Here is a 22,726-nt window from a genome sequence, read left to right on the forward strand (position 1 = left end):
TCCCCTACGCACGTGTGTCTACAGGCCACAGGTGCCCTCCTGTCCACGGGCTTGCTTCTTTTCCTGCTTTGCCTGTGTGCTCTAGCACATGCCGTAGGTAAATTGCATGTTGAACATGTTAATGTCCTTAACAAGCTTTTTGACAAGCAGAACCACAATATTTTATGCTTCTCTTTGGCCACCCTCATTTAGTTGTTAGATTTCTGAACACGTTTCCTTATTCTAGACAATATACTTTAGAAAAAAATAAGGGTGTTATTCAGCACTTAATTTCTGCATGTGACTCAGTGAATGGGAAAAATGTGAGCAGAGTAAAACTGGATCATTATGTATTCTAAAATGTTAAAATGACAATCTTAGAGACAATCTTGCCTTCTCAATCATCTTCTTGAAAGCACTCTTAACCTCCTTGTTCCTCAGACTATAGACCAAAGGGTTCAGCATGGGGATGATCATGGTATAGAACACAGACGCAATTTTGTCAGTGTCCATGGAATGACTGGAGCTGGGCTGTAAGTACATCGTGATAACCGTACTATAGAAGATGGAGACTGCTGTGAGGTGGGAGGCACAGGTGGATAAAGCCTTCTGGTATCCTGCAGAGGAGTGCATCTTCAGAATGGTAATAAATATGAATATGTATGATATTAAGATAACCAGGAGAGCAAAGAAGATGTTGAAACTGGCTACATAAACAAGAACCATCTCACCAACATAACTATCTGAGCAAGAGAGAACCATGACTGCTGGAACATCACAGAAAAAGTGGTGGATCACATTGGGCCCACAGAAAGAGAGACTGAAGGTGATTCCAACATGGATGGAGGCATTCAGGAAGCCACAGACACCGGGGCCTGTGGACAGACCAGCACACACGCTTGTCGTCATAGTTGCGGTGTAACGGAGGGGCGTGCACACTGCTGCATAGCGGTCATAGGCCATTGCTGCCAAGAGAAAATTTTCCATAGTGGCAAAGGCTGCAAAGAAGAACATCTGAGCAGCACACACATTATAGGAGATGACCCCGCGGCCTTTCAGGAATCCAGCCAGGACTGTGGGAATGACAGCTGTGGAGTAACCAAAGTCCACCAGAGACAGGTTACTGAGGAAAAAGTACATGGGCGTGTGGAGATGCGAGTCCAGGAGCACCAGCAGGATGATGCCCACGTTTCCAACCACATTGACCAAGTAAATGAGAATGAATATTATAAAGAGGGGAACTTGCAGATTTTTGGTGCTGGTTAGTCCTAGGAGAATGAACTGTGTCACTTCGGTCGTGTTCTCCATCCGGGTTACTTAAGAATCAGATGTCCAGAGCAAAGAGAAACAAAGGAACAGAGCGTCAAATTTAGCTAAGATTGCAGTAACAGCAAAACTGAAATGTTTATATCTCATGAACATTTTTTCGTTACAGAAATGATACATGCTTCAAGATTCTCCACATCTAAAGCATGGACTTATGAGTGAAACTTAGTGTATTATTCATCTAGAATTCCAAACTATTGAATGAGGATCGTAATGAATCATCTCTCCAGTTTTTAATTCTTTCAGATATGTCAACACGATCATTTTGGAGTTAATACCTCTGACAGTTCAGCTTTTCCTCGCCTATTAAATTCACACACTTCTCTGCTCTTTATATGCCAAGGCCCTTGTAGACACAAGACGATGAGTAATTTGTATTTCCACAAATACTCACTGGTGCCGGGGACCAGCCCCGGCTGAACCAGGGTATTCGAAGGAGAGACGGCGTAGGCGAAGATCAGGAAACAATTGCTTAATTAAATGTTAATTAAGGATATAAAGAGTAATAGAATGAGGATAGCTCAGTAGGAAAATTCAGTGAAGAAAAGAGGCTGAAATAAGGATAGCTCAGTGAGGAAATTCAGTGGAGAAAAGAGGCTGAATAATTCAGCCAGAAGGTAAGAGAAAGAACGACATGGTGAGACCAAGTTTCGGTGAACAAGGCCCGCACTTTATTTTTCAAAGTAGTTTTTATACCTTAAGTTATGCACAGAGGATAATGGGGGAAGGGGTAGAGTCTTGCAGCAAACCAGGCTTTCTTCCTGCAAACTTATCATATGCAAAAGCTTAGGTGATTTGCATCATCTTCTGGCCCGGAGGCCTGTTAACATTTTAAGACCTTTTCTTCAGAAAACTTATTTTTCTCTAAAGGTGATTGGTCAGGAGCCACCCTCCAAAAGCATTAGATAAAGTTGCATTCGTACAGCGCAAAGGTGTGGTGGGCTACAAAAAGAATTAACTCAAGGGTCCCAGGTTACAAACATTAAAGCTACTATTTACACCAATTATATTAACCAATACACTGCCAGGGACACAGCAGGTAAGGGATATGGAAACTTAGCAGCAAACATTGGCCCAACAAGTGAAAATCCCTTCACCAATACAATTTCTAATCAATCTTTTAACTACTCAAAAGAATCTGTGTTTAGACAGTTTAGAACATCTCCTGCCTCTCACAGTTGGGAGGCTCTGAACAATCACATGTGGCCGGAAAAACCTATTCAGGCAGGCTAGAGGATTTCCAAAGGAGTTTGTAGGTTAAACACTGTCACACCCAGGAATTATTAACTGGAGCTGTAAGCTAACTTTTTTCAGAGAGGTAGTGGGGGACAGCCCCCCGTAAAGTCAGAGGTGTAGGTGAAAGCACAAAGCAGAAAGTAGGCAGACTCTGGTTTTGGGGGTAGATTGCTCGAGAATTTCCAGGGAGACTCCTGAGGCTTGATCCCGCCTTTGCGTATGCCAAGCCTCCTTCCTCATGACCTTTGTCATGGGCGGAGTTCCTCACGCTGGCTACCGGCAGTGATAGAATTCCAGTTGAGCTATTCCAGATCCTGAAAAGTGCTGCACTCAATATGCAATATGCACTCAATATGCAATATGCCGGCTCCCGGCATCTCCCCCTTTTTTATTTCTTAAAACAGCCAGATGCAGCTCAGTCGCGAGCTTTTGAATGTTCTGCCGAAGAATCCTGACAATACAAGGAAGAATGATTATGAGAAGCAAAATTAGAACTAAAGATATTAGACAGAATGTTTTTTTCCAGAAATAAAGTTAGAGAAGGTGTGAAATAAGTCATTAGCTGCTCCAGCGGTGGTAAAATCCAGTCGACAGTGTTCCAGGGTCTGTATTTGATTTTGAACTTTCCCTAAGTGCAGGCCAATGTCAGAGCTGTTCCAAACACCTGAGATACGATTTGTAATTTTTTTCCATTTATAATCTGTCTCGTTTACCTTTAAAGGTGTCACGCATATCCACCAGTAATCAGCGTGGCAAGACAGAGCCATTTTCACTTTTAAAGCCTGTAACTCAGTCCCAATATGCATTATTGCCTCTTCTAAGGCGTCTACTCTCATCTCCAATTTTCTATCTATAACTTCCTGTGTTGCTAGAGTTAAAGAAAGATTTTTAGACATGGTATCAACATATTGGGCAGTATGCACTTGTTGAGTCAATGATATTGCTGCCGCAGTAACAGAAGTAATTGCTGCTATTAAAGCTGATATTCCTAAAATAAGTAAAGCCCACAAATCGTCGTGATCACATTAAATCTTGTAGTTGTTGTAACATAGCAAGACTATAGTTATATCAATAAGTGGTTACATCATAAGATAAGGTGGACATTGTAACACTACCAAAGAGCAAACATTATATTGAGGGTTTAAACAAAATGAGAGCATGCATTGTTCACAAGTCACTACATTGGGTCCACCAGTGAAAGTCACATGTACATTAAGTTTTCCAGAACCATTGGTAAAGAGAAAAACATAAGGAGAGGGTAGACAAGCCAAAACAGAATAAGTAGAATTATTTTCTGGTTGGAGTTCGCGCTGCAGCAGCCCCATCGGTCGTGCCAGGATCTCAATGTTTATATTGCCTCCCCTTCTGGCGGGCTTCTCTTTTGTGATCGAAGCAATGGGGGAACTGGATGTCTGGGGGTCTGCAACATGGCGAATCAACCTGTCTTGGATCTAAATTGGAGAATCTGCATCCTGTGGAAAAATACAAGCACATCCTCGACCGCTAGTTAATAATGGGTCAGGACCCTTCCATTGTCCTGAGAGGAGGTCCTTCCATTTGACTAATGGTTTTGCATTTAATTGCTCCAGGCATCAATGACGAAGCGTTGCAGTAGTTCCAGCCAGATCAGTATTTAGAATATTTATTACGAAAAGAGCATGTTGCAAGATTTGATGGGGAGAACTATACTTAAACTCCCCTTCTTTTAGTTTTTGAATTTGGATTTTTAATGTTTGATGCGCTCTTTCAACAATGGTCTGTCCCTGGGGATTATAAGGGATGACAGTATTATGTTTAATTTGAAACTTTATACAAAATTCTTGAAAAGACTTAGACGCAGGAGCATTGTCAGTTTTCAGAGCTTTTAGCAGGCTCAAATATGAAAAACAAGTAAAGAGATGTTGTATTACATCTTTAATTGCTTCCCCTGTATGAGCAGTTGCAATAATAACATGAGAAAAGGTGTCTACAGTTAAAGAACAAAGGACAGTTTTCCAAATGAAAAGACATGAGTTACATCCATTTGCCAGAGTACGTTAGGTTTGAGACCGCGAGTATTAACTCCCATAGGTAGACTATTATAAACAGTGGGGCAATATAAGCAAGAACACATAATCTCTTGAGCAGCCTCTCTGGGAATTTGGAATTGATATCTTAAGGCAGTAGCATATTGACGATAAAGTAAGTGAGAGGCTCTGGCCTCCTCAATCACAGTAGCCACTGTATTTCAGGTTAACAAGTCAGCCAAATCATTAAAGGCATTTTAAGGGCCGGGCAATCTGGAATGAGCCCGAATGTGTCCAATGAAAAATATTTTATTTCTTTTCCGAATTTGTTGCTGTAATTTAGTTAACAAATGAAATATGGTAGTTTTATTTTCAGGCAAAACCGCAGTTTCAATGTGTGGAAACAACCTGACAATATACTGAGAATCAGAATAAAGGTTAAATTCCTCATCTGCAAACATAGCAAAAGCCTCTATGACTGCTGTTATTTCAGCTCTTTGAGCTGAAGTTTCCTGTGTTTTTAAAACCTTTTGGTGATTTTTAGTAACTATGGAGGCTTTACCGTTTGCTGACCCATCAGTAAAAACTATTTGAGCATTTGGAATAGGAGATTGTTTACATCTGACAGAAAAAATAACTGGATGTCTGGATATAAAATTCAGCAAAACATGTGAGGGTAAATGATGCAAAATTTTGACCAAAATGGTTTCTTATAGCAATCTGCCAATTTTTATCAAACATTAGAAGAGCAACAAGTTGTTCCTTATTATATGGAATTACAATTTCTGATGGCTCTTTACCAAATAATTTAATGTTCCGCTTTTTTCCTTTAATATCAAAGTAGCTATCAATCCCGGATAAGAAGAAACTACCTTTTTAGTTTGAGCGGGAAGATGGACCCACTCTAGGGGGCTGTTTTGCTATAAAACCAATTTTTTGTCTGGCCACCCCAATTACACCTATGGGGGTTTTATTGCAAAGGAATTATCAAGCAGTTGTCAATTTAATTTTTAAAATTTTTTTAAAATTTACATTTTAACAACATAAATTTAGAGATATGTTAATTTAGGTCTAATGTTTAGTTTAGGTCTCTATAAATTTAAATAAATGTATAACCTCCTTATCTCATTTTGGTATACAGATATACCTAAATGCAAAATGTATTTATATATGGCAACAAGTATAAACTTATTGACATACAATATATATAAATCAATATACTTGAATTAATCTTATAATTAATATATCAATTCATACATATTACAGCAATACAGCACACACACAGCCAATACCAACCAACACAAACCAATGTACTGTAATAATACATGTCACACATATATAATTATACAGCATACAGAACATATATCATCACAGCACATCAATCCATACCAATTAATATCAGCCACACACATTATATTACTGCAATATACATTTAATTATACAGTATATATATAATACATATATTGATTTATATACAAATTAAGTAAGTATAGATCTATAAATAGAATTAGGCATACCTTTATTATATCTTATTTATACCCATATCTAATTAGGCAAACTGTAGTTAGGCAAATATATTTATATTACGTATTTATAACAATATATAAAGTATTGTTAATTGTACCACCTGTTGATAACTAAGAAATTGAGAAAACCCTTCTCTGAGTATCTCCTATTTGAGACAGCACGTCCCTCCCCCATAGGGTAAAGGGGAGCGTAGGAACTACATACGGTTGGAAAGTTCCACAGGTATCTTCAAACTGCCAATCTAACATTTTTGAACTTTTAACTACTGTGGGGGCTTGAGGGCAAATGAAACAAAATTTGACCCCTGAAATCTATCAGGGCAACTTGCCAATTATCACTATTTTATAAAAGACTTGCAGTTGATCCTTATTGAGTGAAATTATTATATTTGCTACTTCTTTTCTAAAAAGTTCCACACTTCTTTTTTCCTCCTTTTATAATTAATTGTGCCACCAAGCTGGGATAAGATAAAACTATTTTTCTTGGGATCACTGGTAGATGGAACCAATGGGCCTTTTTGTCACAATCACCCTGTAGGTGTATGTTTTATGGCAAGAATAATTTAATTTCATCTTTTGGTAATATTAATCCTAATTAACTGATCATTTAAAGTCTCATCTACTTTAACAAGAGCCGTCTGTCTTATTAGTCAACTTTCTCTTAGAACTGGAATTAGGATCGCTTTTTAAGCAATTAAACAAAGGCTTTAAATCTGCAGTAGTCAGTTTTAAATGTGGGCATATCCAATTAATGTCCCCTAATAATTTTTGGAAATCATTTAAAGTTAGTAAACAATCTCTCCGCAGCTTCAAAGGGGCATTATCAGTTTTTTAAAACTTTTGGCCGACCTAAATATGAGAAGTAAGTAAAGAGGTGTTGCACAACATGTTTATAAGCTTTTCCAGTTATCGTTTTGTAACCTAAATCTGATCTATAGCTTTTTAGATGACAAGCAACCATCTAATCTTTGCTTGAATACTTCCAACAACAGGAAACTCACTACTCTTCAAGGTTTTAAACTCTCCCTCACCTTTTTCTCTACAGCATTCCCACCCCGCATACCAGTTTTTCTAATCTCAACTCATTTTCAGTAGTATGTGTTGGCCAGGAGCTGGGTCAGTCTTTCCCAGCAATGTTAAGAGACGTCTGTTCCTGTGTCTAATAGCCCTGACATTTTATTTTCTTGAATTAAAAGATTTTTTAAAGGCCTTGGAGCTGTACTTTCCTGCACCCAAAAGGCTAGATCACTAGATCTAAATACTCTGTGGCTCTTAGCTTGAGAAGTCAAGTTTTTCTTGTCTGATACTAAGGTAAAAGCAAAAACTGTGTTATTCTTTGACCTTTATTAATTTGCACAGTTTTGGTAGGCAGCGAGATCAAAACTTTAATTTCTCCAATATAATCAGAATCTACTACACCATACACCACCCAAATTCCTTGAAAAGAAAGCGACCTACACCCTAGCACAAGTCCTACAATGCCCTCAGGCAGGGGGCCAGCCACTCCCATTGGAATCGTATCAGGGGTTAATATTTTTGCTAAATCCCTTTACTGTCCGCTTTTTTCTTAGCCTGGGTGAGACCCCCCTGAGGTAGGGTTTTCTCCAAGGAGCACGCTCTGCATATTGTGCACGCAGTCTGTTTTAAAATCTCCACTGTTCAAATAACTTATCTTCCTCAGGCTTAGGCAACACTTTGAGAGGCTTTGGGGGCAAAGTGGGGAACTCTTGGGCCCTGAAAGGCGCAAACGGAGGCGGCAGCGATCGCCTTAAATCAGAAAGTGGTGGATACTTTTTTTTTTTTTTTTTTTAAGATTTGCGCAGGGGGGGTGGGGGGGGGAGGGGGAGCTCGCCAGGGCACCTGGTCACAGCGTCTCTTACAGTCTCTCTCTCTCTTCCTCTCTTCCTGCTTTTCTCACTTTTCTCTCCCCCTTCCTTTTTCGCTACCCTTCTCTTTCCTTCGTTTCTTTCCCTTTACCCTCTTCTCTTCCCTAATTTTTTTTTTTATCTTTTTCTCTGTATCTCCTTTTTCAACTTCCTTTCTCTATCTTGCTGCGTTCCCTGATTCCTTCCTTCTCCGTTCTTCTCCTTTTCACTCTTTAGCTCTTTCTCTATCTTTAGATCTTTCTCTATTTTCTTTCCTTTTTTCTTTTTCACTTTTTTTTGTTTGTTTGTTTGTTTTTCTTTTTTTTTTTCGCTTGGGTGAGGCCCCCCTGAGGGGGTTTTCTGCAAGGAGCAGGCTCTGTATATTGTGTATTTTTTTTTTTTTAAAAAAAGCTCCTTTGTTTGAAAGAAATCTTTTTTATCTTTTTCAGCCTTATGCAATGCTCTGGGAGACTTTGGATGTAAACTGGGGAATTTTTAGGCCCTGGGAGGTGCAAGCGGAGGTGGAGTAGTCGCCTTAATTCAGAAATTGTTGGATAATTTTTAAAGGTTTGTGTAGAGGGGGAGGGAGCTCTCCAGGGCGCCCGGCCGCAGCGTCCTGTAAGCCCTCTCCTTCCTCCGGAGGTAGAGCACAGTCTCCCTCCTTTTCTTCGTCAACGGCAGAAAATATGATCTGCGCAGAAGGTGGAGACCCACTACCATCCACCGCTATAGCCTCTCCCATAGACTATCCCACAGCCTCATGACGAGGGTCCAGAACATTTTTAATCATATTTATAGGATAAGCTTTTAGTTGTTTTTTACCTTCACCCAAGTATCTAAATTAACAGTAGCCTCTTTAACAGTTTCAAGATTACTTGTATAAAGAGTTGCCATTCTTAGTTTCAGTGTTACCCATGTCAGAAAATTAAGTATAATAGAAGATAAAGCTTTTAGCTTTTAAAAGATCAGGCTCTTCTTTGGCCTTTTAACTTCAGAAAACCGTTTTCTTTCTCTAAGTCTAACTCTTTAACACTTTCAACACTTCCCACTCCTCTCGCCCTGTCTATCCTACAGGGGGGTCCGCGGCACCCTTGAGTGGGGTCCTAGCCGTCCCGAACACTGGAAGAACAATAGGGCTGGTGACCCAGATTGTTCCGGGGGAGGAACAGTAGGCTGATGGCCCGAACTGTTCCAAGGGAGGAGCAGTAGGGCTGGTCACCCAAACTGCTCCGTGGGGGAACAAGAGGGCTGGTCACCCAGTTGTTCCGAGAACGGGGAGCAATAGGGCTGATGGCTCTGATTGCTTTGGGGAGCTTACCTTCGAAAGTCCCTGTTTCGGGCGCCACCTGCCGGGGACCAGCCCCGGCTGAACCAGGGTATTCGAAGGAGAGACGGCGTAGGCGAAGATCAGGAAACAATTGCTTAATTAAATGTTAATTAAGGATATAAAGAGTAATAGAATGAGGATAGCTCAGTAGGAAAATTCAGTGAAGAAAAGAGGCTGAAATAAGGATAGCTCAGTGAGGAAATTCAGTGGAGAAAAGAGGCTGAATAATTCAGCCAGAAGGTAAGAGAAAGAACGACATGGTGAGACCAAGTTTCGGTGAACAAGGCCCGCACTTTATTTTTCAAAGTAGTTTTTATACCTTAAGTTATGCACAGAGGATAATGGGGGAAGGGGTAGAGTCTTGCAGCAAACCAGGCTTTCTTCCTGCAAACTTATCATATGCAAAAGCTTAGGTGATTTGCATCATCTTCTGGCCTGGAGGCCTGTTAACATTTTAAGACCTTTTCTTCAGAAAACTTATTTTTCTCTAAAGGTGATTGGTCAGGAGCCACCCTCCAAAAGCATTAGATAAAGTTGCATTCGTACAGCGCAAAGGTGTGGTGGGCTACAAAAAGAATTAACTCAAGGGTCCCAGGTTACAAACATTAAAGCTACTATTTACACCAATTATATTAACCAATACACTGCCAGGGACACAGCAGGTAAGGGATATGGAAACTTAGCAGCAAACATTGGCCCAACAAGTGAAAATCCCTTCACCAATACAATTTCTAATCAATCTTTTAACTACTCAAAAGAATCTGTGTTTAGACAGTTTAGAACATCTCCTGCCTCTCACAGTTGGGAGGCTCTGAACAATCACATGTGGCCGGAAAAACCTATTCAGGCAGGCTAGAGGATTTCCAAAGGAGTTTGTAGGTTAAACACTGTCACACCCAGGAATTATTAACTGGAGCTGTAAGCTAACTTTTTTCAGAGAGGTAGTGGGGGACAGCCCCCCGTAAAGTCAGAGGTGTAGGTGAAAGCACAAAGCAGAAAGTAGGCAGACTCTGGTTTTGGGGGTAGATTGCTCGAGAATTTCCAGGGAGACTCCTGAGGCTTGATCCCGCCTTTGCGTATGCCAAGCCTCCTTCCTCATGACCTTTGTCATGGGCGGAGTTCCTCACGCTGGCTACCGGCAGTGATAGAATTCCAGTTGAGCTATTCCAGATCCTGAAAAGTGCTGCACTCAATATGCAATATGCACTCAATATGCAATATGCCGGCTCCCGGCACACTGGCAAGTCAAATTCTGTTCTCAGATAAAGCGTTTCTCAAGTTTGATGTGTCTTTACCAAATTTAAATTAAACTCAATTTAGCTCTGTTTAAATTATGTATTGTCTTCATTGGTCCAAACTCAGTGTTAGAGGCTGCACAGAGAAGTAACTGAGACTTAGATGCATAGTGTACGTAGTGGGGTAACTGGAGGAGTGGGGCGTGTACAGCCAGCAGACACAGTTCTCAAAGGAAGACACGGCATTAGGTGGAGAGTTTGGACTCTGAGAAGAGCCCAAGTTAACAGCCTGAGTCTTTGGTCACCAACTGACATTCCTGAACGAGTTGTTCTCCAACTGAAAAATTAAGATAGTAAGGAGACCTAACTCAAGGTGTTATTGAGAATTAAGTTAGATAATACATGAAAAACAATGAGCAAAAAGCTGAAGCACAGTCTGAAGAAGATACTATTACTACTAAACATGAATAGTGGTTTTCTATGCTGGTTTGAGAAAGGTGGATGATGGTGTTCAGGGCTCCAGGTGAGGATGAGTTTTGAGTCCTTGTAACCTCCTCTTCATTTTGCTTTTTGCTCACACACCACTTAGGTCCTTTCAATTTTTTGGTGCTTTCCAATATATCACCCTCTGTTCATGCTCTGCCTGTATAATTGTCTGCTCTGGTCTGTCCACGTGAGCCATTCTTTTGCTTAATTTTTTTTAAACTTGTATATCAGCTTAAGTTGAAATAGTCTCCTTTTCTTCTTTTTTCTTATTACTGTTTATCCAATAGTTGAATCACAGATGTAGAGGGTTGAAAGCTCACAGTTTGTGGGTTACCTTTAGTTTGTAGATCTATTTTGTTAGCAAGCTTTTTGTTTTAAATATTTTAAATTTAAATGTATATATTGACTATGGATACTTACCTTACTCCTTGACAAAATAGGACAGTTAATCCTGAATAGTAAGTTTGAAGTCAGAAATTTAGACATGAAATAATGCATAAATGCTGTTAGAGAAGTCATCTCTCAGGCAGTGGTAGAAATGTTCCAAGGTCTCGAAGGAAGGGAGGATGAGGGGAAGAACACTAGTATGTGGTCAGGTTCTGAATCTACCATGCATTCTTTCTGTGCCCTTGGAGGAGCCACGTATGTCCTCCCTGTTTGTAAAATAAATACAATTAAATTACTTCTCCCATATAATTCACAAAATTGCCTCTGTAAATGGCAAATAAAGGAAGGTCTATAAAGCACTAAGAGGTTATTATTTTAAGGTTGCTTAGTATAATTTTTCGGAGAAGGCAATGGCACCCCACTCCAGTACTCTTGCCTGGAAAATCCCATGGATGGAGGAGCCTGGTAGGCTGCAGTCCATGGGGTCGCTAAGAGTTGGACACGACTGAGCAACTCACTTTCACTTTTCACTTTCACAAATTGGAGAAGGAAATGGTGACCCACTCCAGTGTTCTTGCCTGGAGAATCCCAGGGACGGGGGAACCTGGTAGGCTGCAGTCCATGGGGTCGCTAAGAGTCGGACACGACTGAACAACTTCACTTTCACTTTTCACTTTCATGCATTGGAGAAGGAAATGGCAACCCACTCCAGTGCTCTTGCCTGGAGAATCCCAGGGACTGGGGAGCCTGGTGGGCTGCCGTCTATGGGGTCACACAGAGTTGGACATGACTGAAGTGACTTAGCAGCAGCAGCAACAGTATAATTTTTACCTTGGGGTATTTTCCCTGATGACTGAAGGCTCACAGCTAATCCTTAGGTCAGTTGAGGACCTGCCAGACTAACAACCCGCATTTATTAACGTGCAGATTAATAAACGGTGGTAACAGGGGCTCAGCGTGCAGTCTGCTCCCCTGAAATGATGTTGACTGGAACCAGGGTGGGATTTCAGAGACTAATGCATGAGAACCAGCAGGGAATTACGGAGACATCCATCTCTCCAGGGATGACCTCCCGGGAGAGCAAGAGGGCGTCTACAGCTCATCATCCAACTTTCCAAAGGAGGAAGCGATGTGACTTTCTGTGGGGCTAAGCTGGATATTTTGAGGGTCAATACATTTGTTGGTATTACTTGTTATATTTCTTGTTATAGCCCCCATTTAAAATTGATGTATAACTTACAAACAGTAATATGCATACTTTTTAGTTTATGGTTTTAAGACTTTGGTCAAATGTAGAGTCACGTAGCCACTACCACAATCGTTGTTGCTAATTTGTTGTTGTTGATTTGCTAAGTCGTGTCCACAATTACTCATTATAAATTTTCCTAAACTTCTCTGTGGGCAACCCTATCTCTGACCTAGTTCCCTCATAGCCTCTTCTTGTAAGTAGCTTCTAGTGTTGTGCCACTGTGGCTGTGAAAGAAACCAGAAAAAAACATTAACACATAGAAGATAAGCAATGAGCTTCTAAATAACCAGTGAACCAACAGGTAAACTAGACAGGACATAAAAAAATACCTTGAGAGAAATGGAAATGGAAACACAATGATCTAAAATCCACAGGCTGCAGCAAAAGCAGTTCTAAGAGGAGAATTTATAACAATACAGGCCTACCTCAGGAAACAAAGAGAAATCTCAGAAAGATAATCTTAGTTTATACCTAAAGGAACTAGAGAAAGAAGAACAAGTAAAGCCCAAATTATAGAAGGGAGGAAATAAGATCAGAGGAAGGTAAATAAAGACTAAAAAAATAACAGAAAATAGCAATGAAAATAAAAGCTGGTTCTTCAGAAAGATAAACAAAATTGATAAACCTTTAGCAGGACTCATTAAGAAAAATAAAGGGCCCAAATAAATGAAATCAGAAATGAAAGAACGTTGCAACAGACAATACACAAATCCAAAGGATCCACAAAAGATTACTACCAACAATTATATGTCAAAATATTCATCAACCTGGAAGAAGTGAAAAATTCCAAGAAACATACAATATTCTGAGACTGAATCAGGAAGAAATAGAAAATCTGAAAAGACTGATCACTAGTAATGAAATTGAATGAATAATAAAAAAAATTCCCATCAGACAAAAGTCCAGGACCAGACAGCATTACAGATGAATTCTACCAAACATTTAAATAGAGTTAAATACCTATCTTTCTCTAACTACTCCAAAAAATTGAAGAGAAATAAATACTTCCAATCTCCTTAATCTCTGTCTCATTCCAGCATTACCCTGACACCAAAATTAGAAAATTTTGTATACATATTTTGTTCTGGAAAAAACAATGAAAAGAAACTGCCAAGGAACAGGTTAACCATGCAGCAGTCACTCTGTCTTCCTTAGATCCTGCCAACTTCTTTGACAACTCGGGGCCTTACCATAACTTTTCTCTTTTCTTGGGCAATCTTTGCCATGCTGCTTTACCCTTCAGGCATTGGCTGAGGTGTTGATTCTCCTGAGAAAATATTCTGACCATTCAGTTCACAGTAGAATTTTACTGTTCACTGTCATATGGACACCTTTTCCATTTAAACTATATTCTTATTTGTGTGTTTGCTTCATGTTTGCCTTCTCCACTAAACTCAAGCACAGCAGACTAGTTAGACTAATATTGGAGTTTTGAATGAATATGTCTTCTTAGACTCCAAACTGTGGCTGATACTCACTTGGGATCAAGAAATAGTTGAATGAATGGATAATTCTTCACAGTGGTGTAAAGATTTAAGGAATGAGGGGTTGCGGTAAGTTTGGGATTCATTTTGCTTGTTTAATGTTAGAGCCTGTGTCTCTATACTCCCATGGTTATGTCAAATATGTGCCCTAGATGTAATGATGTAACTTGATTTTTACCAATGTGTTGTTAAGTCGCTAAGCTGCGTCTGACTCTTGCAACCCCACGGACTGTAGCCTGCTAGGCTCCTCTATCCATGAAATTTCCCAGGCAAAAATACTGGACTGGGTTACCATTTCCTTCTTGAGGGGATCTTCCTGACCCAGGGATTGAACCTGCTTCTCCTGCTTTGCAGTTGAATTCTTTACTGCTGAGCCAACAGGGAAGCCCTTTTAGCGATGTACCAATAGCTTAATTTTTTTATAGATGTTTTAAAGAACAGTTTTAGTTTCAGAGCTGTATTTAGCAGGAGGTAGAGAGATTTCCCATTCACCCCCCAGCTCACACAGCAGAATACTAATATTATCATGGGTTCTTAAAACTACTTGCTATAATTTTTTGACATGATGGATACTCTTTAAGGCATAGTGATGGCTTTTCTCCCAATGATACAGATTCCCAAGTTAGTGAGAACAAATAGTTTCCAATTTCAAGCTAATTGTGAATCCCAAATTCATTGCTTCTGGCAGGATGATATTAGTGCTTTCCTTTTAACCCATCCATTACAGTGCAGTGATGCAGACCAATAATCTTGATGACAGTTTTGACTTAGGGAATGGGATTAGGGTTTTATTCTGGGAGGATGTTGAAATGCAAAGTGCTGGGGAAGAGGCCTTGCTACCTATGCTGCAGCAACATTGCCTGCTTTTACATTCTGGCAATTTACTTGAAATTTGGAACTGTGATCCCATGCTTTTTTTTTCCATGGAATGATTTTCCCCACACTGGTTCTTTGTCATTTTTAGGCCTGGCTGACATGTTAACATTCCCTTAGAAAGCATTCTGTCCAGTCAGATTTCTTCTTGTCTCTCTTATTTTTCCACATACAATTACTTGCTTATCCTATACATAATGTTACATATATATACATATACACAAAATTATATATGCTATATAAATATATGTTTTTCTATATATATTCATAGGCTTAGGTTATTTCCTTGTTTGATGCCTATCTTCTTCACTAAGTGTAAGCATCATATATGCAACAATGATTTAATTTTGCATGGGTATATAGTCCCATGTCTCACAGTTATAGTTTATATCCATCTGGGATTAGTAAACAGTTTAATGAGCTGATATTTCTTCTCATTGTACAAACATTTAAGGTGAATTAAGTGAACTGTTAATTCCATGGGTCCACTATGTCTTATTTAATGACAGAGCCTGTGTCTCTGTCCCCCAATATTTATGTCAAATTGCAGCTCTGGAGGTTGAATTAGTGCAATATCAGAAAGAATTGAGGACAGGAGGAGAAGGGGGTGACAGAGGATGAGATGGTTGGATGGCATCACCAACTCAATGGACATGAGTTTGAGTAAACTCCGGAAAGCCTGGCATTCTGCAGCCATGGAGTCATAAAGTGTCAGACACGGCTTTGCAACTGATAAACAACAGCAAAGAGAATTACTGCAAATAGTGAACATACACTCACTATCTCCCTCAACAGACAGAGCTGGATCCCCTTAGACAGGTCAATCACGTGTTCCCTAGTTAGGTGAGATAACAAGATTTATAGCCCTCATAGGGTATTTGTCCTCTGAGAATTCCATGTCTACATAACTCCCTCCTGGTTCCCATATGACTCTAATTGTCCTCATATTAGAATGTGCAGCCCAAGAATCAGAGTTACTTTGGCCATTTATTTTTCTTTTGATGTGTTAATAGTTGTCCAGTAGCAACAATGACGTAGCAACAATGACCTTCCCCCAAATTGTGATATTGCTAAGAGCAGTAACAATGTCCAGGGAAGAACAGTCCTAAATAACACTGATAATGACTATGATTGTGATGACCACCCCTTACCAATTATGAAGTATTGTAGGGATTTTCTTATCATAGCAGTAGTCCTCAGGCAAGATGTTGTAGGGACTGCCTTTTTATTATTTCTATTTTATAGATAAAGATACTGAAGCTCAAAGAGGTTAAGTGACTTATTTAGGAAGAGTGAGGACCAGACCCAGGAGTGGAACTCTTGTTCACTGCTTCCAAGGCTAAAACCGCTTTTTTCCCTCCAGTTTCTTTCTGCAGCTAGGGAACTTTAAACCTTTTGGTCAAACACTAAAGAAAAGCATCACAACAGAATGTTTACTTGCTTTCATTAGCTGAGTTTCTGATTTGAGGTCAACTCACGTATGAAGGTACTGGATTTGCATCTTGCATTGTTCAGGCAGTCAGGTAAGCCTACAAATCAACTGGATGAAAGTGCATACATTTGCATAAATAGACATAGTCAAGAAAATGTATTAAGGAAGCCATTTATCCCTTGATTTATTCAGAGCTGGGGCTTAAGTTCTCTGAATATTTCTTTTATCTGTTTTATACAATTGAAAGTTTTTTGCCTAAACACTATACAGGTCCTATTAGAACTTCTATATATTTAGGTTGTATGTTTTTTATATTTATATCTATATATTTACAAAGTATATTTATCATGGGACACTGAGAAAAGCACAGGAAGACCTTGAGTCTCTGCTTGGCTAAGTATAAGCTTGCTTGACTTTGAACAAGTTATTTAAACTATTCCAACCTCAATTTTCCCTTTTAGGGAACGTGATCATAGTAGTCATCTTGACTAACAAGCTTTATCTTTATTTTCCCTCCAGGAGAATTGTACTAAAACCTAAGACTTCTCATATGGAGGAGAAAGTGGGTGGGGAGTTTTATATTGATTCCTAGAACAAATTTTGTTTCCAGGATTTGAGAAATTTGTATCTACACTATTACTCAAGTGAGCAATATTTAAGGAATCAACAGGATATCCTAGTCACCCTGCTGTGTATAAATGACTCTCATACCACTAACCTCAGGAGTGACCTTTGCCCAGAAATCTTCATGCTTCGGTCATGACCCTCGCCTGTTTAATTGCCTTCCAACCCCTATTTTCACCTTGAGGCCAGAGGACTCACCTTATTGTTACATTCATTGCTGTCACTCAGCACGAAGCTCAGGGTTGTCATATCAGCCCTCAACTCCTACGAAATCATGCCCACACATCTCTGTATCTCTCCTTTACTGATCCCAGCTCCACTCCTGCCCAACTTCTGATATCATTCCACTCTGGAATTTACAGTCAACTACCAGCATAACCCAATACACACTTAACTTTTCCTTCAAAGGTTCTCTACCTCCCTTGTGTAACCAAAAATCTCTCTGTGTCCTGGGACAGGTCAGCTATCTCAGGAGGCAGTAACCTCCTCTCCCATATTCCCTTTGCTACTAAATCTCTTTATTTTTTAGACCTTATGAGCAATCTAGTATTAGTCTGTCCAAACGCTTTCTTTGATACTTTTAAGAACTTTTATTTATTTATTTATCTTTGGCTGTGCTGGGTCTTCGTTGCTGTGTGGGCTTTCTCCAGCTGTGGTGAGCAGGGGCTACTCCAGTTGCAGTTCAAGGGCTTCTCATTGAGGTGGTGTCTCTTGCTACAGAGCATGTGCTCTAGGGGGCTCTGGCTTCAGTACTGTGGCATGCGGGCTCAGTATCGTGGCTCCTAGGTTCTAGAGCACAGGCTCAGCAGTTGGGGTGCATGGGCTTAGATGCTTAGCAACATGTGGGCTCTTTCTGGATCAGGGATTAAACTCATGTCTCCTGCATTGACAGGCAGGTTTTTTTCTTTTTTTTTACCACTGACTCACCAGGGAAGCGCCTTTGGTGTTTTAATGTGTTGGATTTAATATTACATATGTATGCTGAGCCATCAGAAATTTCCAAGAGGTTTCATGGTGGTGGTTTAGCTGCTAAGTTGTGTCCGACTCTTGTGACACAATGGTTTGTAGCCCACCAGGTTCCTCTGTCCAAGGGATTTTCCAGGCAAGAATACAGGAGTTGGGTTGCCATTTCCTTCTCCAGGGGATTTTCCTAACCCAGAGATCAAACCCAAGTCTTTGGCATTGCAGGAGATCTCCTGTATTGCAGGTGGATTCTTTACCAATTGAGCCACTAGGGAAGCCTGCTGCTGCTAAGTTGCTTCAGTTGTGTCTGAGTCTGTGCGACCCCATAGTCGGCAGCCCACCAGGCTCTGCTGTCCCTGGGATTCTCCAGTCAAGAACACTGAAGTGGGTTGCCATTTCCTTCTCCAATGCATGAAAGTGAAAAGTGAAAGTGAAGTCACTCAGTCGTGTCTGACTCTTTGCAACCCCACAGATTGCAGCCTACCAGGCTCCTCCGTCCATGGGATTTTCCAGGCAAGAGTACTGGAGTGGGGTGCCATTGCCTTCTCCAGGGAAGCCTAAGAAAGTTAAAATTAATCTAATTTGAGACTTTTTCTCTCTAGGAGGAGAAGGGGATGACAGAGGATGAAATGGTTGGATGGCATCATCGACTCAATGGACACGAGCTTGAGCAAACTCTGGGAGTTGGTGGTGGACAGGGAAGCCTGGCATGCTGCAGACCATGGGGTCACAAAGAGTCAGACACAACTGAGTGACTGAACTGAACTAAACTGAGGTATCTGGCCATCTCTTCTGAGCTCCAGACTGCTGTATCAGAGCTGTTGATGCAATACTTTTACTTGGATGGCCAAAAGGAATCTCAGACTTAGTGATGATTTCTTTTTCTCTTTGTCCCAAGTATCTGCTCCTTTCCCACCATTCTTTGTATCACTATTCAAAAACAGGAGTCAGGGCTGACCCCTCTCTCTACCATCAATATGCAGTGTATCAGTAAATCCAGTCAGCTCTATTTTTGAAATATATCCAAAATTGAACAACTTTTTATTATCTCTCTCACTACGAGCTTGGTCTAAACAATCATCTTCTCTTACCTGGAATAATATAATAACCTATAATTTCTTTTGCAACTTTCATCTTTATCTTGCTAAATACAAGTACCTACAGACCTACCAGAGTGATTCTGTTCAAAGAATTCAGATGAGGTCCCTTTGGGTTCAAATCCTATGATGCTTTCCAATCTCTTTCAGAATAAAAGTTAACTTAACTTAAATTAACTTAAAGAAGTGTGTGAAGTCTTCTTTGCTTCACACTGCTGTACTTCTCTCACCTTCCAACTGCAGCCTTATTGGTTTTCTTGCTGTTCCTGGAACAATCTTGGCATGTTTAAATCCCAGTGCCATGCATTTGCTGTTTCCTCTGCCTGGGTTATGGGTTTCTTTTGTGGCTCAGAGGGTAAAGAATCTGCCTGCAATGCAGGAGACCCGGGTTTGATCCCTGGGTTGGGAAGATCCCTTGGAGAACGTCCCCACTGCAGGACTCTTGCCTGGAGAATTCCATGGACAGAGGATCCTGACAGACTGCAGTCCTTGGGGTTGCAAAGAGAGGGACGGAACTGAGTGACTAACATTTTCATTTTCATTGCCTGGGCTGTGCTCTTCCCCCATGTATACTCAAGGCCTGCTCCCCTACTCCGTTCAGGCATTTGCTAAAAACTCTCATTTTTGTGAATGAGTCTATCCCAGACCACCATATTTAAAATCATTTAGTAGAAGGAATTTGCAGGGAAAACGACATGAATGATGCTATCCGTCCCTTGATTTCACCCTTATTGGCAAGTCATATCTTAGGCCATCCACCTCTCCAGTACAGATAGATCAAACCTGCTGTTTGAATTATAATATCTAGCAACTGACAGAGTTTGAGTTTGTGTTACCAATCTCGTTGGCTGCTGGGAAAAATTGATGGGATAACTGACAGCCAAGTGATGTTGCATGCCACCAGAAAAGAAGTTCGTCAGTTCTGTACATGGTGATGCTGGAAGTTGCATCTTTTAATATGGCTATAACATGAATCCAGATCAGGAACATTTGAATGCAGAAGTTAAAAGCTGCATGGATTTAGTAAAAGTTAAAAACTGTTATTTTATAGATGTCTTTATTCCCTGGGCACGAATTTCTACTGTTTTCTACTATGGGGTAAATTATATACCCTATTTATTGTACAGTATAGTGAGAACATTTTAGGCTATATACAACACTGTTCTTGACACAATGGAAAGCCAAAAAAAGTAAGCTGAAGTAAAATTAATCCAATTTCATATGTATTTTACTAAGTTTAGTTTAGTTTAAAGAATAATTTTTGTTTTTGTTTTGGAAACTTTGAATTGGGAGCCAGAGCTGTTCTAGTTAGCAACCAATCTGATGAAATAGCATAAATTCTTTCTTTTCTTGCCTTTAACTTAATTCAGTCTTCTATAAAGTTAAGATGGAGAAGGAAATGGCAACCCACTCCAGTATTCTTGCCTGGAGAATCCCATGGACAGAGGAGCCTGGTCGGCTAATGTTCATGGGGTCACAGAGTTGGACACAGCTGAGTGACAAATGAAGTTAGGAGGCTGGGATGCATTACCTCCAAATCCTTTTAACTGGGATACTCTATGACCTTTAAATAACATAATTTAGCTGTTGTGGTCAGGCTTTAAATCTAAACACTCCTGGAAACAAGTTATTTTAATACTGAAATAAAGCACAGAGTGATCATGATAATTGACTTCAATGGAGCCTTCCTTTCATTTATTATTTTCATTCTATTTTCCCATTGCTACAGAGCAGGCACACAATTCCCAGTTGATCTCCATGGAAAACGCTACAGAGGTGACTGAGTTCCTCCTTGTGGGGTTATCCGATGACCCGCAAGTGCAGATCCTGCTCTTCATCACTTTCTCTCTCATCTACCTCCTCACCCTGGTTGGGAACCTGGGGATGACCGAGCTGATCCTGCTGGACTCTCGTCTCCACACGCCCATGTACTTCTTTCTCAGCCAACTCTCGCTGGTGGACTTTGGTTACTCCTCAGCTGTCACTCCCAAAGTGATGGCTGGATTCCTCACAGGAGACAAAACCATTTCCTACGAGGCTTGTGTCACCCAGTTCTTCTTCTTCGTAGCCTTTATCACCGTAGAAAGTTTCCTCTTGGCCGCAATGGCTTATGACCGCTATGCCGCCGTGTGCAAACCCCTGCACTACACCACGGCCATGACGACCAAAGCGTGCGCACGTCTGCTCGTAGGCTGCTACTGCTGTGGCTTCCTGAATGCCTCCGTCCACACTGGGAACGTTTTCAGGCTCTCCTTCTGTAGGGCCAACGTGGTCAATCACTTCTTTTGTGACGCTCCTCCTCTGCTGGCTCTCTCATGCTCAGACAACTACGTCAGTGAGATGGTTATTTTCTTTGTGGTGGGTTTCAACGCTCTTTTTTCTGTCCTTGTCATCTTCATCTCCTACCTGTTTATATTTATCACCATTCTGAGGATGCGCTCTTCTGAAGGACGCCAGAAGGCCTTTTCCACCTGTGCTTCCCACCTCACTGCTGTCTCCATCTTCTACGGGACAGGCATCTTCATGTACTTACAGCCCAGCTCCAGCCACTCCATGAGCGCAGACAAAATGGCGTCCGTGTTCTGTGCCATGGTCATCCCCATGCTGAATCCACTGGTCTACAGCCTGAGGAACAAGGAGGTCAAGAGTGCCTTTAAGACGGCTGTGGGGAAGGCAAAGTCTTCTATAGGATTCATACTTTAAAAACCTTGAATTTACAGTAAGGCACTGTCCATCCACTTTGGATTCATCTGAGAAAAATATGTAACTGTTTATTTCCAATTTTCTAATTTCTTACAGTAGGTTCTCCAACTGTTGATTAAGTCTACAAACCCAAAATCTTAAAAAAAAAAATCAGACCTAGGAGTAATAGGTTAAGAAAAATCATTCATGAACATGGAGTTCATGTTACAAAAATTCTTCTTAATAAGCATGTTCACCCACACTCTCACAAGAACATACACATTTACATGCATATGTTAGCATATGCACACATGCATGTCATTCATGAGAAACTCATGAAACCCAAACAACTACAGATGGAAAAACTTAGGACAGACATGAGATAGATCTACTGTTATAGTATGTAGAACTATATTTTGGTGTCTGAGAATATAGTGTTAATATAAATATTTTGACTTATGAAAATAGACTATGTTAGTATATATAATGTATATAAATATTATCTATTTACTTTTTTAAAATTATATTTCACCTTGTCCTTTCACATATGAAAATGCAGCAGGTTTTATATTTGTTGTTGTTTTTTTTTCCCCTAAATTCTATTTAATTAATTAATTTATTTTTCTTTCTTTCTTTCTTTTTTTTTTTTTACTTTACAATATTGTATTGGTTTTGCCATACATTGACATGAATCCGCCACAGGTGTACATGCATTCCCCATCCTGAATCCCCCTCCCACCTCCCTCCCTATACCATCCCTCTGGGTCATCCCAGTGCATCAGCCCCGAGCATCCTGTATCATGCATTGAACCTAGACTGGTGACATTTCACATAGGATAATACACATATTTCAATGACATTCTCCCAAATCATCCCACCCTCACCTTCTCCCACAGAGTCCAAAAGACTGTTCTATACATCTGTGTCTCTTTTGCTGTCTTGCATACAG

At 40.4% G+C, this 22,726-nt stretch overlaps 2 protein-coding genes across 2 annotated transcripts; one reads left to right on the forward strand and one right to left on the reverse strand.

The window, feature by feature from the left end:
* Window positions 1–342: 342 nt before the first annotated feature.
* Window positions 343–1,287, reverse strand: OR5B146 (olfactory receptor family 5 subfamily B member 146). Its single transcript, NM_001389763.1, has one exon. It carries the CDS (start codon window positions 1,285–1,287, stop codon window positions 343–345), a length of 945 nt encoding a protein of 314 aa, NP_001376692.1.
* A 19,493-nt stretch (window positions 1,288–20,780) lies between these two features.
* OR5B12 (olfactory receptor family 5 subfamily B member 12) lies at window positions 20,781–21,840 on the forward strand. Its single transcript, XM_010812946.3, has one exon. It carries the CDS (start codon window positions 20,854–20,856, stop codon window positions 21,796–21,798), a length of 945 nt encoding a protein of 314 aa, XP_010811248.2. The 5' UTR covers window positions 20,781–20,853; the 3' UTR covers window positions 21,799–21,840.
* The last annotated feature ends 886 nt before the right edge of the window (window positions 21,841–22,726 follow it).

The sequence above is a fragment of the Bos taurus genome, chromosome 15, assembly GCF_002263795.3.
Source record: "Bos taurus isolate L1 Dominette 01449 registration number 42190680 breed Hereford chromosome 15, ARS-UCD2.0, whole genome shotgun sequence".
In the NCBI taxonomy this organism is placed as follows: domain Eukaryota; kingdom Metazoa; phylum Chordata; class Mammalia; order Artiodactyla; family Bovidae; genus Bos; species Bos taurus.